General features: G+C 40.1%; 1 protein-coding gene across 1 annotated transcript in view; it reads right to left on the minus strand.

Moving 5' to 3' along the window:
- Positions 1 to 20,546, minus strand: part of MGAT4B (alpha-1,3-mannosyl-glycoprotein 4-beta-N-acetylglucosaminyltransferase B) — a 600,394-nt gene that overhangs the window by 173,845 nt on the left and 406,003 nt on the right. The window contains exon 8 of the mRNA XM_040344984.1: positions 15,859 to 15,973. Within this exon, the coding sequence (XP_040200918.1) occupies positions 15,859 to 15,973 (115 nt within the window). The remainder of the gene's footprint in view (positions 1 to 15,858; positions 15,974 to 20,546) is intronic.

Below are 20,546 nucleotides of genomic sequence, written 5' to 3' on the forward strand. Positions count from 1 at the left end.
CCCTAGGGTGACTTATATGACCAGGTACTTAAAGTTGGAGGAGACATGAATATTATGTAAGACTGACCCAGCATTACTAGATTTGTTGTCGAGGAGCATAATAGAGGATTAGGACCAATTTATAGTGAGGTTGGAGAATACACCAAAATAAGTGATGACAGTCATGGCTTCTCGAAGAGGACCAAAGTGTTGTCCACATTTAGCATGAGTTTATCTTTTGTTTCCCCATATTTAAAGCCACAAATGGATAGATTAGACTGGATTAAAGCCGACAAAGGCTCAATGGTTATGGCGAAAAATAGAGGGGACAGTGAGCATCCATGGAGAGTACCTCTACCTAGGGAGAAAGTGGGTGAAATTCTCCCTGCCTCTCTAATGGCCGCCTGAGGGGAGCTGTTTAGTAACTGTACACAGGAGTGAAAAGTTGTCCCAAAACCAAATGTTTGCATAGTCACCCATAAATATTGCCATTCAATGCTGTTGAAAGCCTTATGGGCATTCAACTAAAGTAAGGCCCTATCACCCAGGTTGTCCGCTTGTGACTGAAGATTGAGAAATAACCTACGCAGGTTAATGGCAGTGAATTTTTGAGGGATAAACTCGGATTGTTCAGAGTGGATGATAGTATAGCAATAATATTAGTTAATCCCATTAGCCAATACCTTAGCAGGTATTTTAATATCACATTGTAGAAGGGAAATAGGCCTATAGGAGCCTGGGTCCTTTCCTGGTTTTAACAACAAGAAAATGTTAGCTTTAGACATAGACCTAGGGAGACAATGTCGCTTTCTAGCCTCTTTAAATACTTTCAGTAAGCTAGGGAGGATAGCTAATCTAATCTAATAACCGTCTATGAGTATCCGACAAACAGGGTAATTCCACGCTTTGCAAGAAATCATGCAATGATTTCAAGTAATATTGTTGTTTGGATTGGTATAGGTCAGAATAGAACTGTGACACATATTCACTATGCCCTGTTGTTAGACACTACTGTGTCACAGAATTCACAGAGCCTGCCTTATGAACTACAGAGGTCCTGAGATGAGGAGTTTCAGGAGGCGGAGTCAGTACAAGATACACTGCACAGCAAGGTACCATGGTATATGTAGTCCTTAGAAATTGAAAGTAAACAACAGAGGAGAAGCTACAAAGCATGCAGGGTATGCAATCATTTGTTGAACATGATGATTAGCAGACAGGCAGCACTCACAACATGAAAGGTAAACTTATATTGGATTGTCAAAAATTGCAATGCTGAAGTTATAAATCGAAAGTGTATGCTGTGACCATAAATTTCCTTTAAGCAACATAGACTGATAAACTGGCTGCCAATGAAAAAGCAGTGGCTCATACGGGGAAATGTTCTAAAACTGGTGCGCTCAGAATTTGGTGCAGCAGTGCATGGTAGTCAATCAGCTTCTAAATTAAGCTTTGCCAATAAAACCTGGAAGCTAATTGGTTTCTATGCAGTGCTGAACCAGATTTTGCACTCCCCAGTTTTAGTAACTAACCCCCATAGGGTCACCTTCTTCAACTATGCTCCCTATCAGGACATATGCATGCAGCAGCATCCAAGTGGCTAAGAGTATAAACCAACCCTTTCCCAGCAGCATCCAAGTGGCTAAAAGTATAGACCAATCCTCTCCAAGCCTAATTTAAAATTTAAAGGAGAAGTCCAGCCTGAGCTTGTTTGACTGGGCTTTTCCTATGGGTCACAGGAGTGCAATTTGTTTTGTACTCCGGTGACCCGTTTTCAGCAGAGTGGGCTAAAGTACGTTCTCTGACGACACCACTGGAATCAGTCCAGGCACTGTGTCATCATGGCAAATAAAGTCTGGGTCCGCCAGGTGCCTGGACTGATGCCTGTCTCAGCCTCTCAGCGAGACAGTCAGCAGCTCTCTGCTCGGTGAGCTGCGAGAACCGAGCCATCAGCGATGTTCGATCGTTAGGTTCTCAGTGCAGAGGTGCCGGGGCAAAAACCCCAAAACCCATACTTCTCTTTTAATGGCAGACATGCCTTTGAACAGTGCAATTGTGCTTTTCAGCTTATTTGCAGCAACAAGCATCAGCATGTCTTACTGCTCATGCAGCAGTATAATGGAAATTGATAATATATTAAGGCTATAAAGGCCTCTTGCACACTGCAGCTTGAAAAAGCTAAGTACAGCTTTTTTTTTGTTATGGAGCTAAAATAAAGTCCATTAAATGTAATGTTCCTATGCACACAGGTGCGTAAACAAGTGCCATGCATTCTTCAGTAAAAAAAGAAAGAAAGAAAAATCTGCATTTTTGGTCAGTAATTTACACCTTGTGCGTGCAAATAAGTGCGATTGCGCAATGCTCATTTACATATTGTGCAGAACATAAACACCAGAATACGTTTTCGCATGTGTGCACAAATTTGTACGAAAATTGCGCAAATGCATATGCGCGAAAATACATGCAAATACATTTGCATTGTAATACTTACCTGACCCCTCGAAAGTCCGGCGCTCGGCCCCAACATCCTCTTCGCCACTCAGCCTGGCCGTTGATTGGCTTGAGCGGATGGATTGAAAGCAGCGCAGCCAGTGGCTGGCGCTGCTGTCAATCACATCAAATGACGCGACGCACCGAGGGGCAGGGCCGAGTGATACAGTGAGCGGCTATGACTGCTCGCTGTATCACGGGAGCACGCCTGCAAGGACTCCACACTATGTGAGCTCCCTCGCATGAATGTGTGGAGTTCTTGCGGGGAGGACCAGAGACAGTCGCTGAGGGACCACAGAAGACGTGGATCGGGGGCCACTCTGTGCAAAACGAGCTGCACAGTGGAGGTAAGTATAACATTATTTAAAAAACAAAATTCCTTTACAAACCCTTTAAGTTCTTGGGAATTATAAACAAAAATAAAAGCTCAACAGTGGTCTCATCTCAGTTTTATGCATTATGCTGCAGATGCTACAGTTCATCTGCAGTGGTTAAAGATAATAAGCTTTAAACAGGAGTTTGATTAAAACAAGGATGACCTACACAATGTAAGAAACTTTCCACCATTCTAATGATGTGGTTTTAAAAATATGAAAACTTTGGGCTTCACTGAATATTACTCAACATCTGACTCTGATTTCTCCTTATCAGGAATCTAATCTTGTTAATAGTGCCCTGATGTCAAGTAGATTAATGGTTGTTATCTGGTAGGAGGCAATACCCTCCCTTTTTTTATAGCAGTGTTCCAGCCTGGGAAAAAAATAATAAGAAAAGTCATCAGCTACAAATAACGTAGCTGCTGACTTTTAATATAAGAACACTTACCTGTCCAGGGAGCCCACAATGTCGGCACCCCAGTCGATTTTCAGCTCTCGGGTGCATTAGTGGTATGGGAAGCCTTTTGGCTTCACGGCCAGTTTCCTACTGCGCACGTGCAAAGCATGCTGCACTTTCTAACTGGACCAGTGGCGGAGGAAGGAGGCCGAACTTCCAAGAGAGGCACCATAGCGCAGTCTCCCAGGAAGTGGGGATGGGTACCTGTCAAAAACAGGTACCTGTTCCCCCCTCCCCCCTGAAAGGTGTCAAATGTGGCACCGGGGGGGGGGGCACATCAGTGGAGCTTCCACTTTTGGGTGGAACTCTGTTTTAAAGAAAGCAAAGACTGCATATGTAAAGAGCAAATAGGACTACCACCAATGTTACAAACTATACATAGAAACAATTTTTTAAAACATTAACACACCTAATACACATAATTATATTTGAATGAAGGATTTCTTTAACACATATATCTACAATAATATTAAAAAGATTATATATTACCTTTAATTAGGCATGGTCATATAATAAGATTACAAGTATTTTATCAATTTTTTGTTATACTTGGCCTAACTTGAATGAAACTTTCTCTTCTATGCATAGCTCTGGGTAAGTCACATGCCACACTTTCTTCTTTACCCCCCTTAAAGCATTGACTGCTACTTAATAAGTATGTCCCTGCAGCTCTGGGGCTAGTAGCAACTGGAATGAGGGATGAACAGCATGTAGGTACAGGAATCTGTAACAACCAAAGGGTTTAGAAGCGCTGAAGATTACATTCAAGAGAAGCACTGATGGAATTATAAATATCATGAAGAATGAAATGCTTCCCCCCCCCAAAAAAAAATATCATGCCCACCAAAAGGCCCCCACATTCATTATTTTATATCATAACTAAAATTACATTTATCAGAAAATCTGATTAAAAATTTCATAAATATATTTTCTATTTTGTAGATGCTATAACTTTTACGCAGACCAATCAATATGCATTTTGGCCTAAACTGATGAAGAAATGTTTTTTTTTTTTTTGGAGATATGTATTATAGAAGAAAGTAAATATATATATATATCTCAGATATATAATAATAATATATATATCTCAGATGGTCAGTACTTCCATACAGATACAAAGGCCACACAGGCAACGGTCCACAAGGTGTCCACATTAGAAAAATTCCCTAAACTATTGTTTTGTGTACAACTCTAAAAACTCTGTTTTGGTGACAATGGTAACCCGTGCAGTTAGTAGAGTAGAGAATATCCCCAATGGGGCCTCAGACAGCAATAGAAACTTGACAGGGGGTATAACCCTTTCCCACTCTTTAACCACTTAAGACCCCGGACCTTTAGACAGGTAAAGGACTTGGCCAGTTTTTGCGATTCGACACTGCATCGCTTTAACTGACAATTGCGCAGTCGTGCGAAGTGGCTCCCAAACAAAATTGGCGTCCTTTTTTCCCCACAAATAGAACTTTCTTTTGGTGGTATTTGATCACCTCTGCGGTTTTTATTTTTTGCGCTATAAATAAAAATAGAGCGACAATTTTTAAAAAAATGCAAAAAAAAAAAATTTTTCCCTCAGTTTAGGCCGATACGTATTCTTCTATCTATTTTTGGTAAAAAAAATCGCAATAAGCGTTTATTAATTGGTTTGCGCAAAATTTATAGCGTTCACAAAATAGGGGATAGTTTTATTGCATTTTTATAAAAAAAAAATGTTTTACTACTAATGGCGGCGATCAGCGTTTTTTTTTGTGACTGCGACATTATGGCGGACACATCGGACAATTTTGACACATTTTTGGGACCATTGTCATTTTCATTAAAAATGAATTGTTTACTGTGAAAATGACAATTGCAGTTTGGGAGTTAACCACTAGAGGGCGCTGAACACTGTGCGTCTTTAGCTCTGTTTCAGGGCCAAATTCAAAGATTTGGCCCTGATTCATCCCTGAACCAGAGAATGGGGAGGCACATCGTTCCTGTGTGATCCGCAGCCGGTTCCAGTGTGAACTGAGCCTAAAGGCTTGTGTTAATCTGGTTACTCCTCATAGTTTTTTTTTTTCCTTTATTCACTATATGTAATTTTACAACATAATTTCCATGCTCATGAGTTGGCACTCATATAAACTTTCACATTCCATTGAAACAGAAAATGTTGATATATATACAGAAGCTGCCATAATATATACTATTTTTTTTGGATGCACACTTATATACAGACATACAAGAAACTCTTCCTTCCTATAAGCACAGCAACCCATGTACATTGGCTGCATTCACCACTCAGCACTCCCCAAATAGCAATCTTATGGGACCTACCGATTTCTGGCACACTTGAGCAGCAGCAACATATTAAAGTGGAACTTCAGGCAGCAAGGTTTTTAAACATATAAAGGTGTTTTCTTATCTTCAAAGAACCTGTTACTGCTTAAATGGATACCAAAACAGCAAACAAAACAATCGCATTAGTCGTCTTTCAGTCCAGTACTGATCCCCATTATATTTCAGATTGTTTCACCTGTGACAGATGTGCTCTCCATCCCCACAGCCACTCGTCTAGTAACTTCTCTGCTGTAGTTGTGTGTGAATGAGCCGTGACATTATTACGTCTTTGCTCACTGTAGTTGGCAGTCCCGGGAGACTAAAGCCCTGAACACATAGAACATGTTTTAAATTTTTCCTATGGATTAAAAAACGATAGAAAAAAACGATCGTCTGTGTGGAAGTCCATCGGTAAAAAATCTATGCATGCTCAGAATCAAGTCGACGCATGCTCGGAAGTATTGAACTTAATTTTTCTCAGCACGTCGTAGTGTTTTACGTCACCGCGTTTTGGCACGGTCGGATTTTTGACTGATGGTGTCAAAGACACTGACTGATGGTAGGCAAGACCGATGAAAGTCAGCTTCATCGGATATCCGACGAAAAAATCCATCGGATTAGATTCCATCAGATATCCGATAATGTGTACGAGGCTTTAGACTGCCGGTCTGAACCACACGCTGATAAATGTCAGAACCCAGCCATGCCCACAGCTTAAACCCAGCTCCGCTCTTTGCTCAATACTCATCTTTGCCTGTAGCATAGCCCTAGCCCTGCCCACCACTTCCTGCATTTCCCATTCTTTATACCAGCATGGATGGTACATGCAGCAGGACAGAGTCCTCTCCTCCCGAAGCATGGAAACAGTGATTTTTATCTTTGGCAGGATGACATCACAGGAGGGTGAAAAGAATTGCAAGAAAAGTAGGCCCTCCTAATGTAAACTTTATTAGTGTACTTATAGAGCCTGGGAAGAGGATTTGAAAAAGCTAAGCTAGCAGAATGTTGGAGTTCTGCTTTAACTGCATTCTGGTACATATGCAATAATCAGTGAAGTGAAAAATACTGTTCAACATTAAGGTGATTCTGTGGTCAGGCTTTTTGGCCCGGATTCACGTAGAAGAGCGCATCTTTGTGCGGGCGTAACGTATCCTATTTACGTTACGCCTCCGCAACTTTGACAGGCAAGTGCAGTATTCTCGAAGCAAAGTTGCGGCGGCGTAGCGTAAATAGGCCGGCGTAAGCCCGCCTAATTCAAATGTGGAAGATGTGGGCGTGTATTATGTAAATGTATTGTGACCCCACGTAAATTACGCTTTCTCCGAACGGCGCATGCGCTGTCCGTGAAAGTATCCCAGGGCGCATGCTCCAAATTAACCCGCAAAAAGCCAATGCTTTCGACGTGAACGTAAATGACGCCCAGCCCTATTCGCGAACGACTTACGCAAACGACGTAAAACGTGAAAAATTTGACGCTGTTCCGACGTCCAAACCTAACATTGGTACGCCTCATATAGGCCTCATAGAGCAGGGGTAACTTTACGCTGGAAAAAGCCTAACGTAAACGGCGTATCTGTACTGCGTCGGCCGGGCGTATGTTCGTGAATAGGCATATCTAGCTGATTTACATATTTCAAGGCGTAAATCAGCGTACACGCCCCTAGCGGCCAGCGTAAATATGCAGTTAAGATACGACGGCGTAGGAGACTTACGCTGGTCGTATCTTAGAGAAATTTTGGCGTATCTGATTCTTTGAATCAGGCGCCAAGATACGACGCCTCAGACTCAGAGATACGACGGCGTATCTGGAGATAGGCCCAGATTCTCGTAGGAGATATGACGGTGTAAGTATATACATATTAACAAACAAGAAATAAACTTTAACCTTTTCACTGCCAGGCCCGGCACTCCACTAACTGGACCATTTTTCTATTGCGTTTTTCCCATACAGCTTTTAGAGTATGTAAAAGACCCCCCAAAACCATATATTTTCTGAAAGCTTATGACCAGTAGAATAAAAATAAGGTGTTATTGATTTTTAGGGCATAATGATATTTATTCAAATGTTTATCATATCAATATACTAACATCATTATTAGCAGATACAAACAGCACATTTTACAAAATTCATACTAAATATAAAAGTGAACCAGTTATAAGTTAATAAATAACAAATATTTGTACATTTTAAATTGTGCCTTTTTGCAAAATGGTGAAAATCAAACATACGCAAAAATGTAAATATCAAAATTTCGCTAAAAATCTATAGGTTTTAATTTTTCACTTACAGCTTCCAGAGTTTGTTAACTACTTGCCGACTAGCCGCCGCAGTTGTACAAAAATCGCCGTACGTTGGTCCCTTCAATGACCATAGAAGGCGCACGTGCGCCCGCATCGCCGGACAGTGCACAGGGCTGGCGGCAGTGATGTCCACTGACCACCCATGATTACTCCACAGAGAGCCAGAATGTGGATCTGTCAATGTAAACAAACAAATCCCCATTTTGACAGAGGAGTAGAGAGATGTCTGTTCCTAGTGATCAGGAACAGCAATCTCTCTCTACTCCCAGTCAGTACAATCACTCCACAGTAAGAAACACCTCCCTAGGAAACACTTAACCCCTTGATCGTCCCCTAGTGGTAACCCCTTCCCTGCCAATGTCATTTATACAGCGATCAGTGTCTATTTTATCACTGGTTCCAACAAAAAGTGTCAAAAGTGTCCGATTTGTCTGCCACAATGTCGCAGTCCCGCTAAAAATCGCTGATCACCGCCATTACCAGTAAACAAAAAAATGTAATAATAAAAATGCCATAAATATATGCCCTATTTTGTAGACGCTAAAACTTTTGTGCAAACCAATCATGATAAGCTTATGTATAGGAGAATATATAATGGCCAAAACTGATGAAGACATTTTTTTTTTTGAGGGATATTTATCATAGCAAAAGGTAAAATATTTTTTTTTTTTTCAAAATTGTCGGTCTTTTTTTGTTTATAGCACAAAAAATTTAAACCGCAGATGTGATCAAATACCACCAAAAGAAAGCTCTATTTGTGGGGAAAAAAGGACATTAATTTTGTTTGGGTACAATGTCGCAATTGTCAGTTAAAGCGAAGCAGTGCCGAATCAGTAAAAATGGCCTGGTCATTAAGGGGATAAATCTTTCAGGGACTGAAGTGGTTAAAGATTCCCAAAACCATATATTTTCTGAAAGCACATGACCTGAAGAATAAACAAGGGTGCTACTGATTTTAAAGCTCTGTAATATTTGTGCAAATATTTTTCGAAACCATATATTCGATAAAAATACTCTAAGGCCGCGTATACACGATCGGTTCATCCGAAGAGAATGGTCCGACGGACTGTTTTCATCGGTTCACCGCTGAAGTGGCCAACCAACCATCGGTTTGGACCGATGGTCAGCCATCCATCGGTTCGATTTTAAAGCAAGTTCTCTAATTTTTGTCCGAAGGACAACAGACCAATGGGCCGTACACACGGTCGGTTTGGACCGATGAAACTGGACTTCAGGCCGTTTTCATCGGTCTAAAATTATTATCAGCCAATATAAACACAGCAAATTTTACAAAATTCCTGTTAAATTCCTAGTGAATATAAAAGCTTAAACTGCATTGAGTTAATAAATAACAACTATTTATATATTTTAAATTACATCTTTTAGCAAAATGGACAGAATTGAACATACGCAAGAATGTAAACAACCAAATTTCTCAAAAAATCTGAAGGTTTTCATTTTCATTTACAGATTTTAAAGTTTGTAAAAGACCCCCTGAACCATATATTTTCTGAAAGCATAGGACCAGTAGAATAAAATGAAGGTAGGTTCCTACTAAACATAAAAGTTAAGACTGTATTGACAACAAATATCTGTAAATTTAAAATTTTTGGTGAAATGGTGAAAACTATGCTAGGTATACAAAACAGTGAATAAAAACAATTTACTCTAAAGACCATTTTACCCTTACAGCTTTCAGAATTTGTAAAAGACCCCTCAAACCATAGATTTTCTGAAAGCACATGACCTATAGAAAAAAAATGTGCTACTGATTTTTTTTAGGCCCCACATGTTCATTAAACTGCAATTTTATTATAAATACAATAAAATCATTATTAGTAGATACATAGTAGATACATACATGGCAACAGAAAGCTTAAACTGTATTGAGTTAATAAAATATTTGTAAATGTTAAATTGTGCTTTTTTGTGAAATGGTGAAAGCTGAAGGTACGCAAAACTGAAATAAAAACACTTTACTTTAAATTCAGAGGTTACCATTCCCCTCCCCCAAATCATACATTTTCTGAGAGCACATGACCTATGTAATAAAAAAAAAGTGCTACTGATTTTTTTGGCCCTACATCAAATCATAAAGATAAACTAAAATCTTTATTTGGGCACATAAACACAGTGTAACTTACAAAATTCCTGCTAAATTGCTCAAGCATCATTTGCATATGGCATACCAACGGGAGGGCCATGTTTACCTGCACGGAAATGTACAGGTGTTCCGTGCATCCCCGTGCAGGCAGTCCCATTTATGTCAATTGGGATGCAACAGCTGCACAGGCATAGCCGCTGCTCCCAATCTGACATCCGTGTGGGTGCACGACCCCGAACACAGACAGTGTGAACTCAGTGACATTAACCCAATGGACAGGCGGCCCATTTCCATCCGACTGCCCCATAGACTGTGTCCATGTCCACTCTGCATCAGCAGGGATCACATGGACCTGTCATCCGCATGCTCAGCAGGGATCAGCGGACAGATCCCCTGCTGAGCAGGCACATCTGCTTAACGAAAATGTGAAAGGGCCTTATTTTAGTTTTTTTGAATATTAAATATATATATATATATATATATATATTTATATATATATATATATATATATATAAATATTTTTTTTATTATATTTTTTTATATTTTACACTTTTGTTTGGTGAGACTGAGATCTAAACAGACCCCTGGTTTCTTTTTTTTTGAGACAGAGAAAGGAACTGAAGGAAGTCCCTTTCTCTGCAGCCTAAGATGCACATTACATGAATGAATAAGGTGTCTGAATAGAAACTCCTCATTCATTAACTGAAGCATAGTAAACACGGTTTACTATACTCAGTAATAAGTGCACACAGGAGTGATCTGTAGTGATCGCTGCCTGTGTCCATTGTAGTCCAGGGAGGGGGCTGGTAAACACATGTTCACTAGGCCCCCCAGACCCAACCTCACACGCACAGCTCCCCCCTTCCCACCCCTTCCCCCTCTCCAGCCTGTCAGCTTGCCGGAGCTGAGTGCTGGTCATCAGCTGCAGGCAGCGGGAGGTCAAGGAGGGAATGCCGCCCACCAGCTATGCCCCAGTTAATGAATGAATGGGAGCCTCTATGCAGAAAATTCAATCCATTCATACAGTATTGCAGCTGGGCCTGCAGAGAAATGGACTGAACTCTCTTCAGTCCCTTTCTCAGTCTAAAAAAATTGACATTAAAAGTCTGTTTAGACCCCTGGTTTCTCTCAAAAGCCTTAACAATCTTATAAAATCTGTAGCACCTTTTTATTCTACGAGTCATGTGCTTTCAGAAAATATATGGTTTGGTGGGTCTTTTACAAATTCTGAAAGCTAGAAGTGAAAAACAAAAAAGCAAAGAAAAAATAGCAAAAATGGTCTGGCCAGCTGAGTTTAAAAGTGGAGTGCAGGGCCTGGCTGGGAAAATATTAAAATACACCTATGATAAAACATGATAGATTGATTGAAATTCTAATACTGCAAGAGAATAAGAATAACCACATCATTGCTTTAAAGCTAATTTACTGTTTGTTAAGGTTATGTAAATTCTTAAATGGCCATAGCCTCCTACACTTCACATTATTATTTATTTAAAGCTAAAACTTTTTTTCCATTTTGGAGTGGGGAGGGGAGGTTAAACCTGCTCTTACTTCTTTATGCCATTTGTGTTTCATTAGGAAGATATTCCTTGACTTTCTATCTTGTAGATTCCTACAACAGGAGTTGAGAGGATATCTTCCCATTGTGAGGAATATTTCCTAATTAAAGATTCATTCTCTGTTCCTGTCGTAGTGGCAACAAAAATGTATACTAAAATGATATTCAGCGCTCAGGTGAAACTATACAATTACTTCAGTACCTGGAACTTTGCTGTCCACCACGGGTGGGTATCTTAACAGTAAGCATAGGTAAACCAGTGCTTCAATATTCGCTCAATAATACAGTCCCATATCATCAGACCTATTCTTCCTTTAACCAGTTAAGGACCGAGCCTGTTTTTCAGACTCGGTGTTTACAAGTTAAAAACTATTTTTTTTGCTAGAAAATTACTTAGAACCCCCAAACATTATATATTTTTTTCTAACACCATAGAGAATAAAATGGTGGTCATTGCAATACTTTTTGTCACACCGTATTTGTGCAGCAGTCTTACAAGCGCACTTTTTTTGGAAAAAATATACTTTTTTAATAAAAAAATAAGACAACAGTAAAGTTAGCCCATTTTTTTATATTGTGAAAGATAATGTTACATCGAGTAAATTGATACCCAACATGTCACGCTTCAAAAATGTGCACGCTTGTGGAATGGCGTCAAACTTTTACCCTTAAAAATCTCCATAGGCGACATTTAAAAAATTATACAGGGTGCATATTTTGAGTTACAGAGGAGGTCTATGGATAGAATTATTGCTCTTGATCTGACAATCGCGGAAATCTCTCACATGTGTGGTTTGAATCCAATTTTTATATGCGGGCACTGCTCACGTATGCGTTCGCTTCTGTGCGTGAGCTCGCCTGGATGGGGCGCTTTAAATTTTTTTATTATTTATTTTACTTTATTTTATTTATTTTAAAACAGTTTTTAAAAAAAATAATAATAATTGGATCACTTATATTCCCTTTCCTGTTATAGAAAAAAACATGACAGGTCCTCTTAAATATTAAAAGACCTCAGATCTCATATTTGGACTTAAATGCAATAAAAAAAAATAAAAAAATTGTCATTTGAAAAAATGACAACAAAAAGATGTCTCTTTAAGACGTATTGGCGGAAGTGACGTTTTGACGTCACTTCCACCCTGAAGTGATATAGAGACAGGTGGGGGCCATCTTCCCTTCACTCGTCTCCATACACAGCAACAGAGAGGACCGGATCGCCTCCACCGCTGCCGATGACTCCGGTAAGCGGCGGAGGGCACAGAAGAGCGGCAGGAGGGGGGGCCTCTCCCGCCACCGATAGAAGTGATCTTGCAGTGTATCCGCCGCAGGGACAACTTTTATCTTGTAGCAGACCGCCCGCTGAAGAAAAGGATACCAGGTTTATGGTAGCTAGCTGCCACCATAACAGCAGTATTCCTTTTCAAACAGAGGACGTAAAACTGTAGCGGGCGGTCCTTAAGTGGTTAAAAAGATTTTAAAAAATCTCCAAAAAAAATGATGACCCTTTAATGCATGTAAGGGTCAAATAATTTTTTTTGCAATTCAGGTGTCTGGGTTTTCTTCTTTTCACACTGTGTTCTTCCACTCCAGAAATTATATAAAAAAAAGAAGAAAAACAAAACCATATAGTGTAATACGTTCTAAAGTAAACCACATTGTACTGATAAGCGATTGTGATACCATTTATTGTGCCAATACAGTGCAAAAATTACTCTTCGCCATGTGGTTTCTGACCTGACTGGCAGATCCAGAGCTGCACAGTGATTTTGAGACAAGCAGGTGACGGCCTGGAGTAGGATCCCCTGAGCTCACATTTCATCAGGGGAATGGAGGGGTGCAGTTTGGCCCGTTTGTCCTGAGTGTTGGATGACCCAGTCCCACCATTGCCTGTCACCAATCATTTATTTCAACAACATTCTTCCCATAAGATTATATGTCCAGTTAACATTTTACCTATAAAAGTACCTTGTGTAGACAAAAGCCACAGGACTGCTGCTGGTCTCCACTATCTTGTGATGTAATGTCAGCAGACTCAAAAACTATCACTATCAAGTTTGGGCACCCCAGGTAAAAATTTGTATTAATGTGCATAACGAAGCCAAGGAAAGATGGAAAAATCTCCAAAAGGCCTCAAATTACAGATTAGACATTCTTATAATATGTCAAAAAAAGTTAGATTTTATTTCCATCGTTTACACTTTCAAAATTACAAAAAACAAAAAAATGGCGTCTACAAAAGTTTGGGCACCCTGAAGAGTTATTATATTGTACTGCCCCCTTTGGCAAGTATAACAGCTTGTAAATGCTTTTTTGTAGCCATCCAAGAGTCTTTCAATTCTTTTTTGAGGTATCTTTGCCCATTCTTCCTTACTAAAGTCTTCCAGTTATTTGAGATTTCTGGGCTGTCTGTCACGCACTGCTCTTTTAAGGTCTATCCATAGATTTTCAATTATGTTGAGGTCAGGAGATTGTGAAGGCCATAGCAAAACCTTCAGTTTACGCCTCTTGATGTAATCCCCCATGGATTTTAAGGTGTGTTTAGGATTATTATCCATTTGTAGAAGCCATCCTCTCTTTAACTTCAGCTTTTTCACAGATGGCATCAAGTTACCATCCAAAATTTGCTGAAATTTGATTGAATCCATTTTTCCTTCTACTTGTGAAATGTTCCCTGTGCCACTGGCTGCAATACAACCCCAACGCATGATTAATCCACCACCATGCTTAACAGTTGGACAGAGGTTCTTTTCATTAAGTTCTGTGCCCTTTCTTCTCCAAACATACCTTTGCTCATTCCGGCTAAAAAGTTCTATTTTAACCTCATCGGTCCACAGAACTTGTTTCCAAAATGCATCAGGCTTGACTATATGTTCATTTGCAAAGTTCAAACGCTGATTTTTGTGGTGAGGACGTAGAAGAGGTTTTCTTCTGATGACTCTTCCATGAAGACCATATTTGTACAAGTATCTCTTTTTAGTGGAAAAGTGTACCACAACTCCAGTGTCTGCCAGATCTTTCTGGAGGGATCGTGCAGTCAAACATGGGTTTTGAATTGCCTTTCTTACAATCCTGCTGTCTGACATTTTTCTTGGTCTTCCAGATCTTGCTTTAACTTCCACTGTTCCTGATGACTGCCATTCCCAACAGAGGATATTGACATCTGAAAACGCTTTGCTATCTTCTTATAGCCTTCTCCAGCTTTGTGAGCATCAACTATTTTCAGTTTCAGTTCTCTAGACCAGGGGTAGGCAACCTTGGCACTCCAGCTGTGGTGAAACTACAAATCCCATCATGTCTCTGCCTCTAGGAGTCATGCTTGTGATTGTCAGGGTCTTGCAATGTCTCATGGGAATTGTAGTTTCACCACAGCTGGAGGCCCAAGGTTGCCTACCCCTGCTCTAGACAACTGCTTAGAAGAACCCATGGTGCTGATTGTTGGGGCAAGGTCAGATGAGTCTGGGCATTTAAACCTTTGAGATTGACATCACCTGGTGTCTTCCCAGATGATGATTGAGAACAATCCATGACAGTGGCAGGTCTCAGCTTTGCAAAGGGGGCAGTGAATGCTATAAATTCTGCAGGGTGCCCAAACTTTTGCAGACGCCATTTTTTGGTTTTCTGTAATTTTGAAAGTGTAAATGATGGAAATAAAATCTAACTTTTTTTTACATATTATTAGAATGTCTAATCTGTAATTTGATGCCTTTTGGAGATTTTTCCATCTTTCCTTGGCTTCGTTATGCACATTAATACAAATTTTTACCTGGGGTGCCCAAACTTTTGATCCCCACTGTAGTTAGGTGGGGGTGGAGTTGCTGGGCTAGCATAGAAAGCAATTACTCTCCCAGAAGGGGCAAGGGTTATGACGTGCAAGGAGGGAATTGACACTTTAATTCCTTAGCAAGTTTCAAGGCTTATTACAAGTCAATAAATAATCAATTATGGAGGAAACACTGCAAGCAAATTCTTAAAATAATTGTTGTATCCTTGTAAATCTTATGTTTTAATCCATGCCATTCCATATTGTTATGTATTGGATTATTTTTTTGAATTTTGAGGATTCCAATAAAAACGTACGTAAAAAAAAAAAAAAATTATGTGCTTTATTCGCAATAAAGTTGTGTCTCTTTCAGCCGCAAAAGAGCACAAAGATTTAACCACATGTGAAGCCCCAGGCTTACTTCACATTTAGCCTTCAAACATTTCAGCCAAAAACTCAATGGAAACAAACAAAGACTGCCCTTGCAAAGTATAAGAAAGAAGAAAAAAACTTTACCAATGAAGCCAAGCTGTGAGAATTCTAGAATCATCCACTCCTCGGAGGGCTGCTGAAGGGCAAAGTTCTTCATTGTACTCAGATAGTTGGGTTTAGCCACAATATCGTCCTCCAGCTGTAGGAATGGAAACATAAAAGGACACAGAACCTCCATGAGTAATAGAATCTCTGCATTGTGCCCATTCCCTTCATTACACAGCTACAGAAATATTTCTTTATTAGGGCAAACTATTTAATGACCCCTACAAGCCACGTTCTAAGCGTTGTTTGAGAAGCTTGAAAAATGATGTTAATTTAATAGCAAATAAGAAAAATAACACAAAAGCACAATCTCCCTTCTCTCCAGTAAATGTCTACATGGAAATAACTAATTAATAAATGACAACAGAAACCTATATATGGGCTTTCTCCCAAGCGGTAGAAATAGAAAAGGTGCAGCAAAGGTTTTTCCTAACATAAGGCAAGATAAAAATATGATCTGACGCAGATTCCCTACAGAAGCAGCAAACAAGGCTCTCCACTCACCTCCTAGCCCCCAAAATTGAATTATACCAACATGGAACCTATGAAGTGTAGGACAGTGAAGCATCCAAGAGCCACAGCAGAACAAACTGATTTTTTTTTATTGATCAGGCTTGAGTCTGCTCTGATAAGGGAAGTGTTGACTATTGTTGCCTGTTCTTTACCTACAAGTTAGTCTGTTTGATCATGTCCTGAACAGAGATCTGTTTTAAAGGGGTTGTAAACGTTTGTTTTTCATTTTCTAAATAGGTTCCTTTAAGCTAGTGCATTGTTGGTTCACTTACATTTTCCTTCGATTTCCCTTCTAAATCCTTAGCTTAAAGGGGCTGTAAAGGAAAAAAAAATTCCCCTAAATGTCTTCCTTTACCTTAGTGCAGTTCTCCTTCACTTACCTCATCCTTCAATTTTGCTTTTAAATGTCCTTATTTCTTCTGAGAAATACTCACTTCATGTTCATCTGTCTGTAACTCTACACAGTAATGCGAGGCTTTCTTCCTGGTGTGGAGAAAGCCTCTTGAGGGAGGAGGGGGCAAGCAGGAGTGTCAGGACGCTCTCTACTTTGCAGATAGAGAAAGGAGCTGTGTGTTAGTGGGCATCCTGACACTCCTGCTCGCCCCCTCCCCCCTCAAGAGGCTTTTTCCACACCAGGAAGAAAGCCTCGCATTACGGTGGTGAGTTACAGACAGAAGAACAGGAAGTGAGCATTTCTCAGAAGAAATAAGGACATTTAAAAGCAAAATTGAAGGATGAGGTAAGTGAAGGAGGACTGCACTAAGGTAAAGGAAGCTATTTAGGGAAAACATTTTTTTTCCTTTACAACCCCTTTAAAAGGAACCTATTAAAAGGAACCTATTTTAAAAAAATAGGATTTTTGTACTCACCATAAAATCCTTTTTTCTGAGTTCATGGACGGACACAGCCTTAATCTTGACAAAGTGGGTATTAGCCTTCATTCAGGAGTGACTAGGCAGAAACTTATAGAAAGTTTTAAACACATCACACACCATACAGTACTGATGTCAGAAAGCCCAAGAGGCACCTATTGCCCTGGTTGTATGCGCAGTGACAGGAAAGGAAGGCGCCCCACCCCTTATGACGTAAGCCTGAATCACGATCTGTCGGCTCCACCTAGAGATGGTGGCCGACCTAGGCAGAAAAAAACTGATCTGATCTGCCTAGTCACTTCTTAATGAAGGCTAATACCCACTTTGTCAAGATAAAGGCTGTGTCCATCCATGAACGAAAGAGAAATAAAAAAACAAACCTTTACAACCCCTTTAAGCTGGGTATATATTGAGTTTTGGTGGGTTGAAACCCCCCCCCCACCCCCCATCAGAACACACTGATCAGGGATGCAGCAGCTGACTGGCAAAAAAAAAATGGAAATTCTGCCATTTAAAAAAATTACAACAAAAAAAATGTCTCTTTAAGACGCTGGGCGGGACTGACGTTTTGACGTCACTTCCGCCCAGCAATGCTATGAGGATGTTCAGTTTTTTCATCTAGAAAACTGCTAGGGAGCATACACACATTCACAACCAAAATAAAAAATTCTCATCGTGAAAACCGGTCGTGTGTACAAGGCATCAGTTGTCAGTGTGTTTTTAGGTAGGACAAAAAAAGAAACAAAATGCGCACTATTGTTTCTGGGCTGTACTACAGGTACAAACAACAAATAACATACACATATGTGGTTTCGCTGCAATTGTCAGGAGCAGGACATTTTTTATTTTGTGGTTCTTTAGTGGTAGGTTATGGTAGTAACAAAAAATATGCAGCAAAATTTAAAAAAAAAAATCTATTTTAGGCCAGTTTTCCTTTGATGATAATAAAAAATAATTAAATAAATAAAACAGGAGATATCCATTACCATTTACCACCAAATAAAAGCCTAATTTGCCCTGAAAAAAAACACAGTATAGTCGACCTGGATACACATAGTAGTTGTGATGATATGTACAGTTTTACTAACACATGTCAAAGTTGCAAAATTGTGCTTAAACATTCAATTTTCTTTACCCTAATGCCGCATACACACCATCACTTTATGTGATGAAAAAAAACGACACTTTCTGTGAAGTAAAAAATGACATTTTTGAAACTTCAATTTTCAAAGACGAAGTTGCCTACACACCATCGTTTTCTCACAATGTTCTTGCAAAGTGAGGTTACGTTCCACCACGTTTTACCATTGAAGCTTGCTTCATAAGTAGCTTCTGGGCATGCGTGGATGAAAAAACGTCTTAGAAAACGACGTTTTTTGCTACACACGGTCAATTTCTGTGAAGTAAAAAGTGCACTTTTGAAAAACGACACATAAAATTGAAGCATGCTTCAATTTTTTTTGGTCGTTTTTTACAAGACATAAAACGACGTTTTCCCCCACACACAGTCAATTAAAGTGACGTTTTTAAAAACGTCATTTTTTTTCATCACATAAAGTGATGGTGTGTACGCGGCATTAGGCATGAAGGAGTTAACTGTTTGTAACCAAGACTCTGGCTTTAAAACCACTTTGACATTATTGCTGTCACACAAGGCTTAACAAGCCCCCGATGTGATAGCATGGGCAGGTGAAAGGATCTCTTTATGAAGACATCAGGGGTCTATTACACACCCCATGTGTCCCCTGCAGCTAATCAAGCACAGATCTAGGGTTCATTCGCAGTATTGTAACAGTGATCACATAAAAGCCTCTCGCTAGCTAAAAAACAGTACTGGGCTCACAATGAGTTTGTTTTAACCACTTGAGATCCAAGCCATTGATAAACAGCCTCACAAATGTCAAGTGATCAAGGAGTTTTTATAGTCTATTAGACTATAATGTAGCCTTTGGACCCCACTGAAGCTGATCAAGCACAGATCAATTTTGATTAGCTTCAAACCCAGCCACAGCTGCCAGGGAATGACAGCTCTGAATCAGGCTTTGATTTATTATAGATATCTTTCAGGCTCATTCAATGTAGGGAGATGTTCACTGAGCTCCCTCCACCCATCCCAGCAACACCCATCATGCCGATTTTGACCCCACAGGTGGAACAGCGAGTCAAAGGGAAAAAAGAGGGTGGTACTTTTCAAGGCTGGCTGTAGCAGCCTGGAGTGTGTGTAACTTACCCTGCTTCTAACATACAGTATGTCAAAAGTGACTGACAGCAAATGGGTTAACGGGACCCTGTACCTTGCCCATGCAGAATACAGCAACAGGTTTACTTAAAGTGTGCACTAGCAATGAACTACTTTTATTTGCTACTCTATGGTCTGTTACATATACCACTGAAAAAACACTTGTTGATTATGTCAGTACTTTAAAAGAGAAGTATGTTTTTTTGTTATTTAATTTCCCCCTTTTTTTTACTTACCTTGGTGGATGCAGCATGGGACCGGTGCTGCATCTGTCCCCCAGTGTCTCTACACTGAGAACCGAGCCATCAAACACTGCAATGGCTCAGTTCTCACAGATCCCAGAGAGGCAGATCTGACAGGCAGCAGGTCTCCTCTCTGCCCACCCACGCTCACTAGAGCGCTGAGCTGTGGATGGGCGGGGATCGCCCATCTCAGTCTCTCAGTGACTCGCTGAGAGGCTGAGACAGGCATCAGTCAATATAATGCTAATGACACCCCCAGATAGGTTCACAGATCACAGTGCGAACTGTGGATTCAGACAGGAATCAGATTGCATTGCACCCACGCGCAATCGGATTCCAGTGTGGGATAAAAAAAAGTCCCTGCACATTTTTTAATGCAAATCCAATGCAAGTTCAGCCATACAACTGTATGGCTGAACTCGCATTGCACAGATATTGCATTTGATCGGCACAGCAGTGCGGGTGCGAATGAAATACGATGTCTGTGTTCACTACAGTGTGAACCCAGGCTGAATATGAACAATCACATTATACAACCATTCATGTTTAGCATATGGTGAGAGGCAGGTAAGGCACTGCACAGACCCCTTAAACCAAATTATTGGCAGAAAACAAAATATTGTATAAGGTTGTCAAACATAGCTGATTGATTCTCAAGGTTTGGCTGACAGTGTCTGCTTGTGACCATAGACATTAGATTGCCCTCAACCAACCCAGACTAAGAAACTATCAACTGTGTATAAGATTACTCATACTACATCGTTTTGTCTCAAGCACCTTCTCTTTTGATAAACTCCCAGA

This window comes from Rana temporaria, chromosome 3, assembly GCF_905171775.1.
Source record: "Rana temporaria chromosome 3, aRanTem1.1, whole genome shotgun sequence".
NCBI classification, from domain to species: Eukaryota; Metazoa; Chordata; class Amphibia; order Anura; family Ranidae; genus Rana; species Rana temporaria.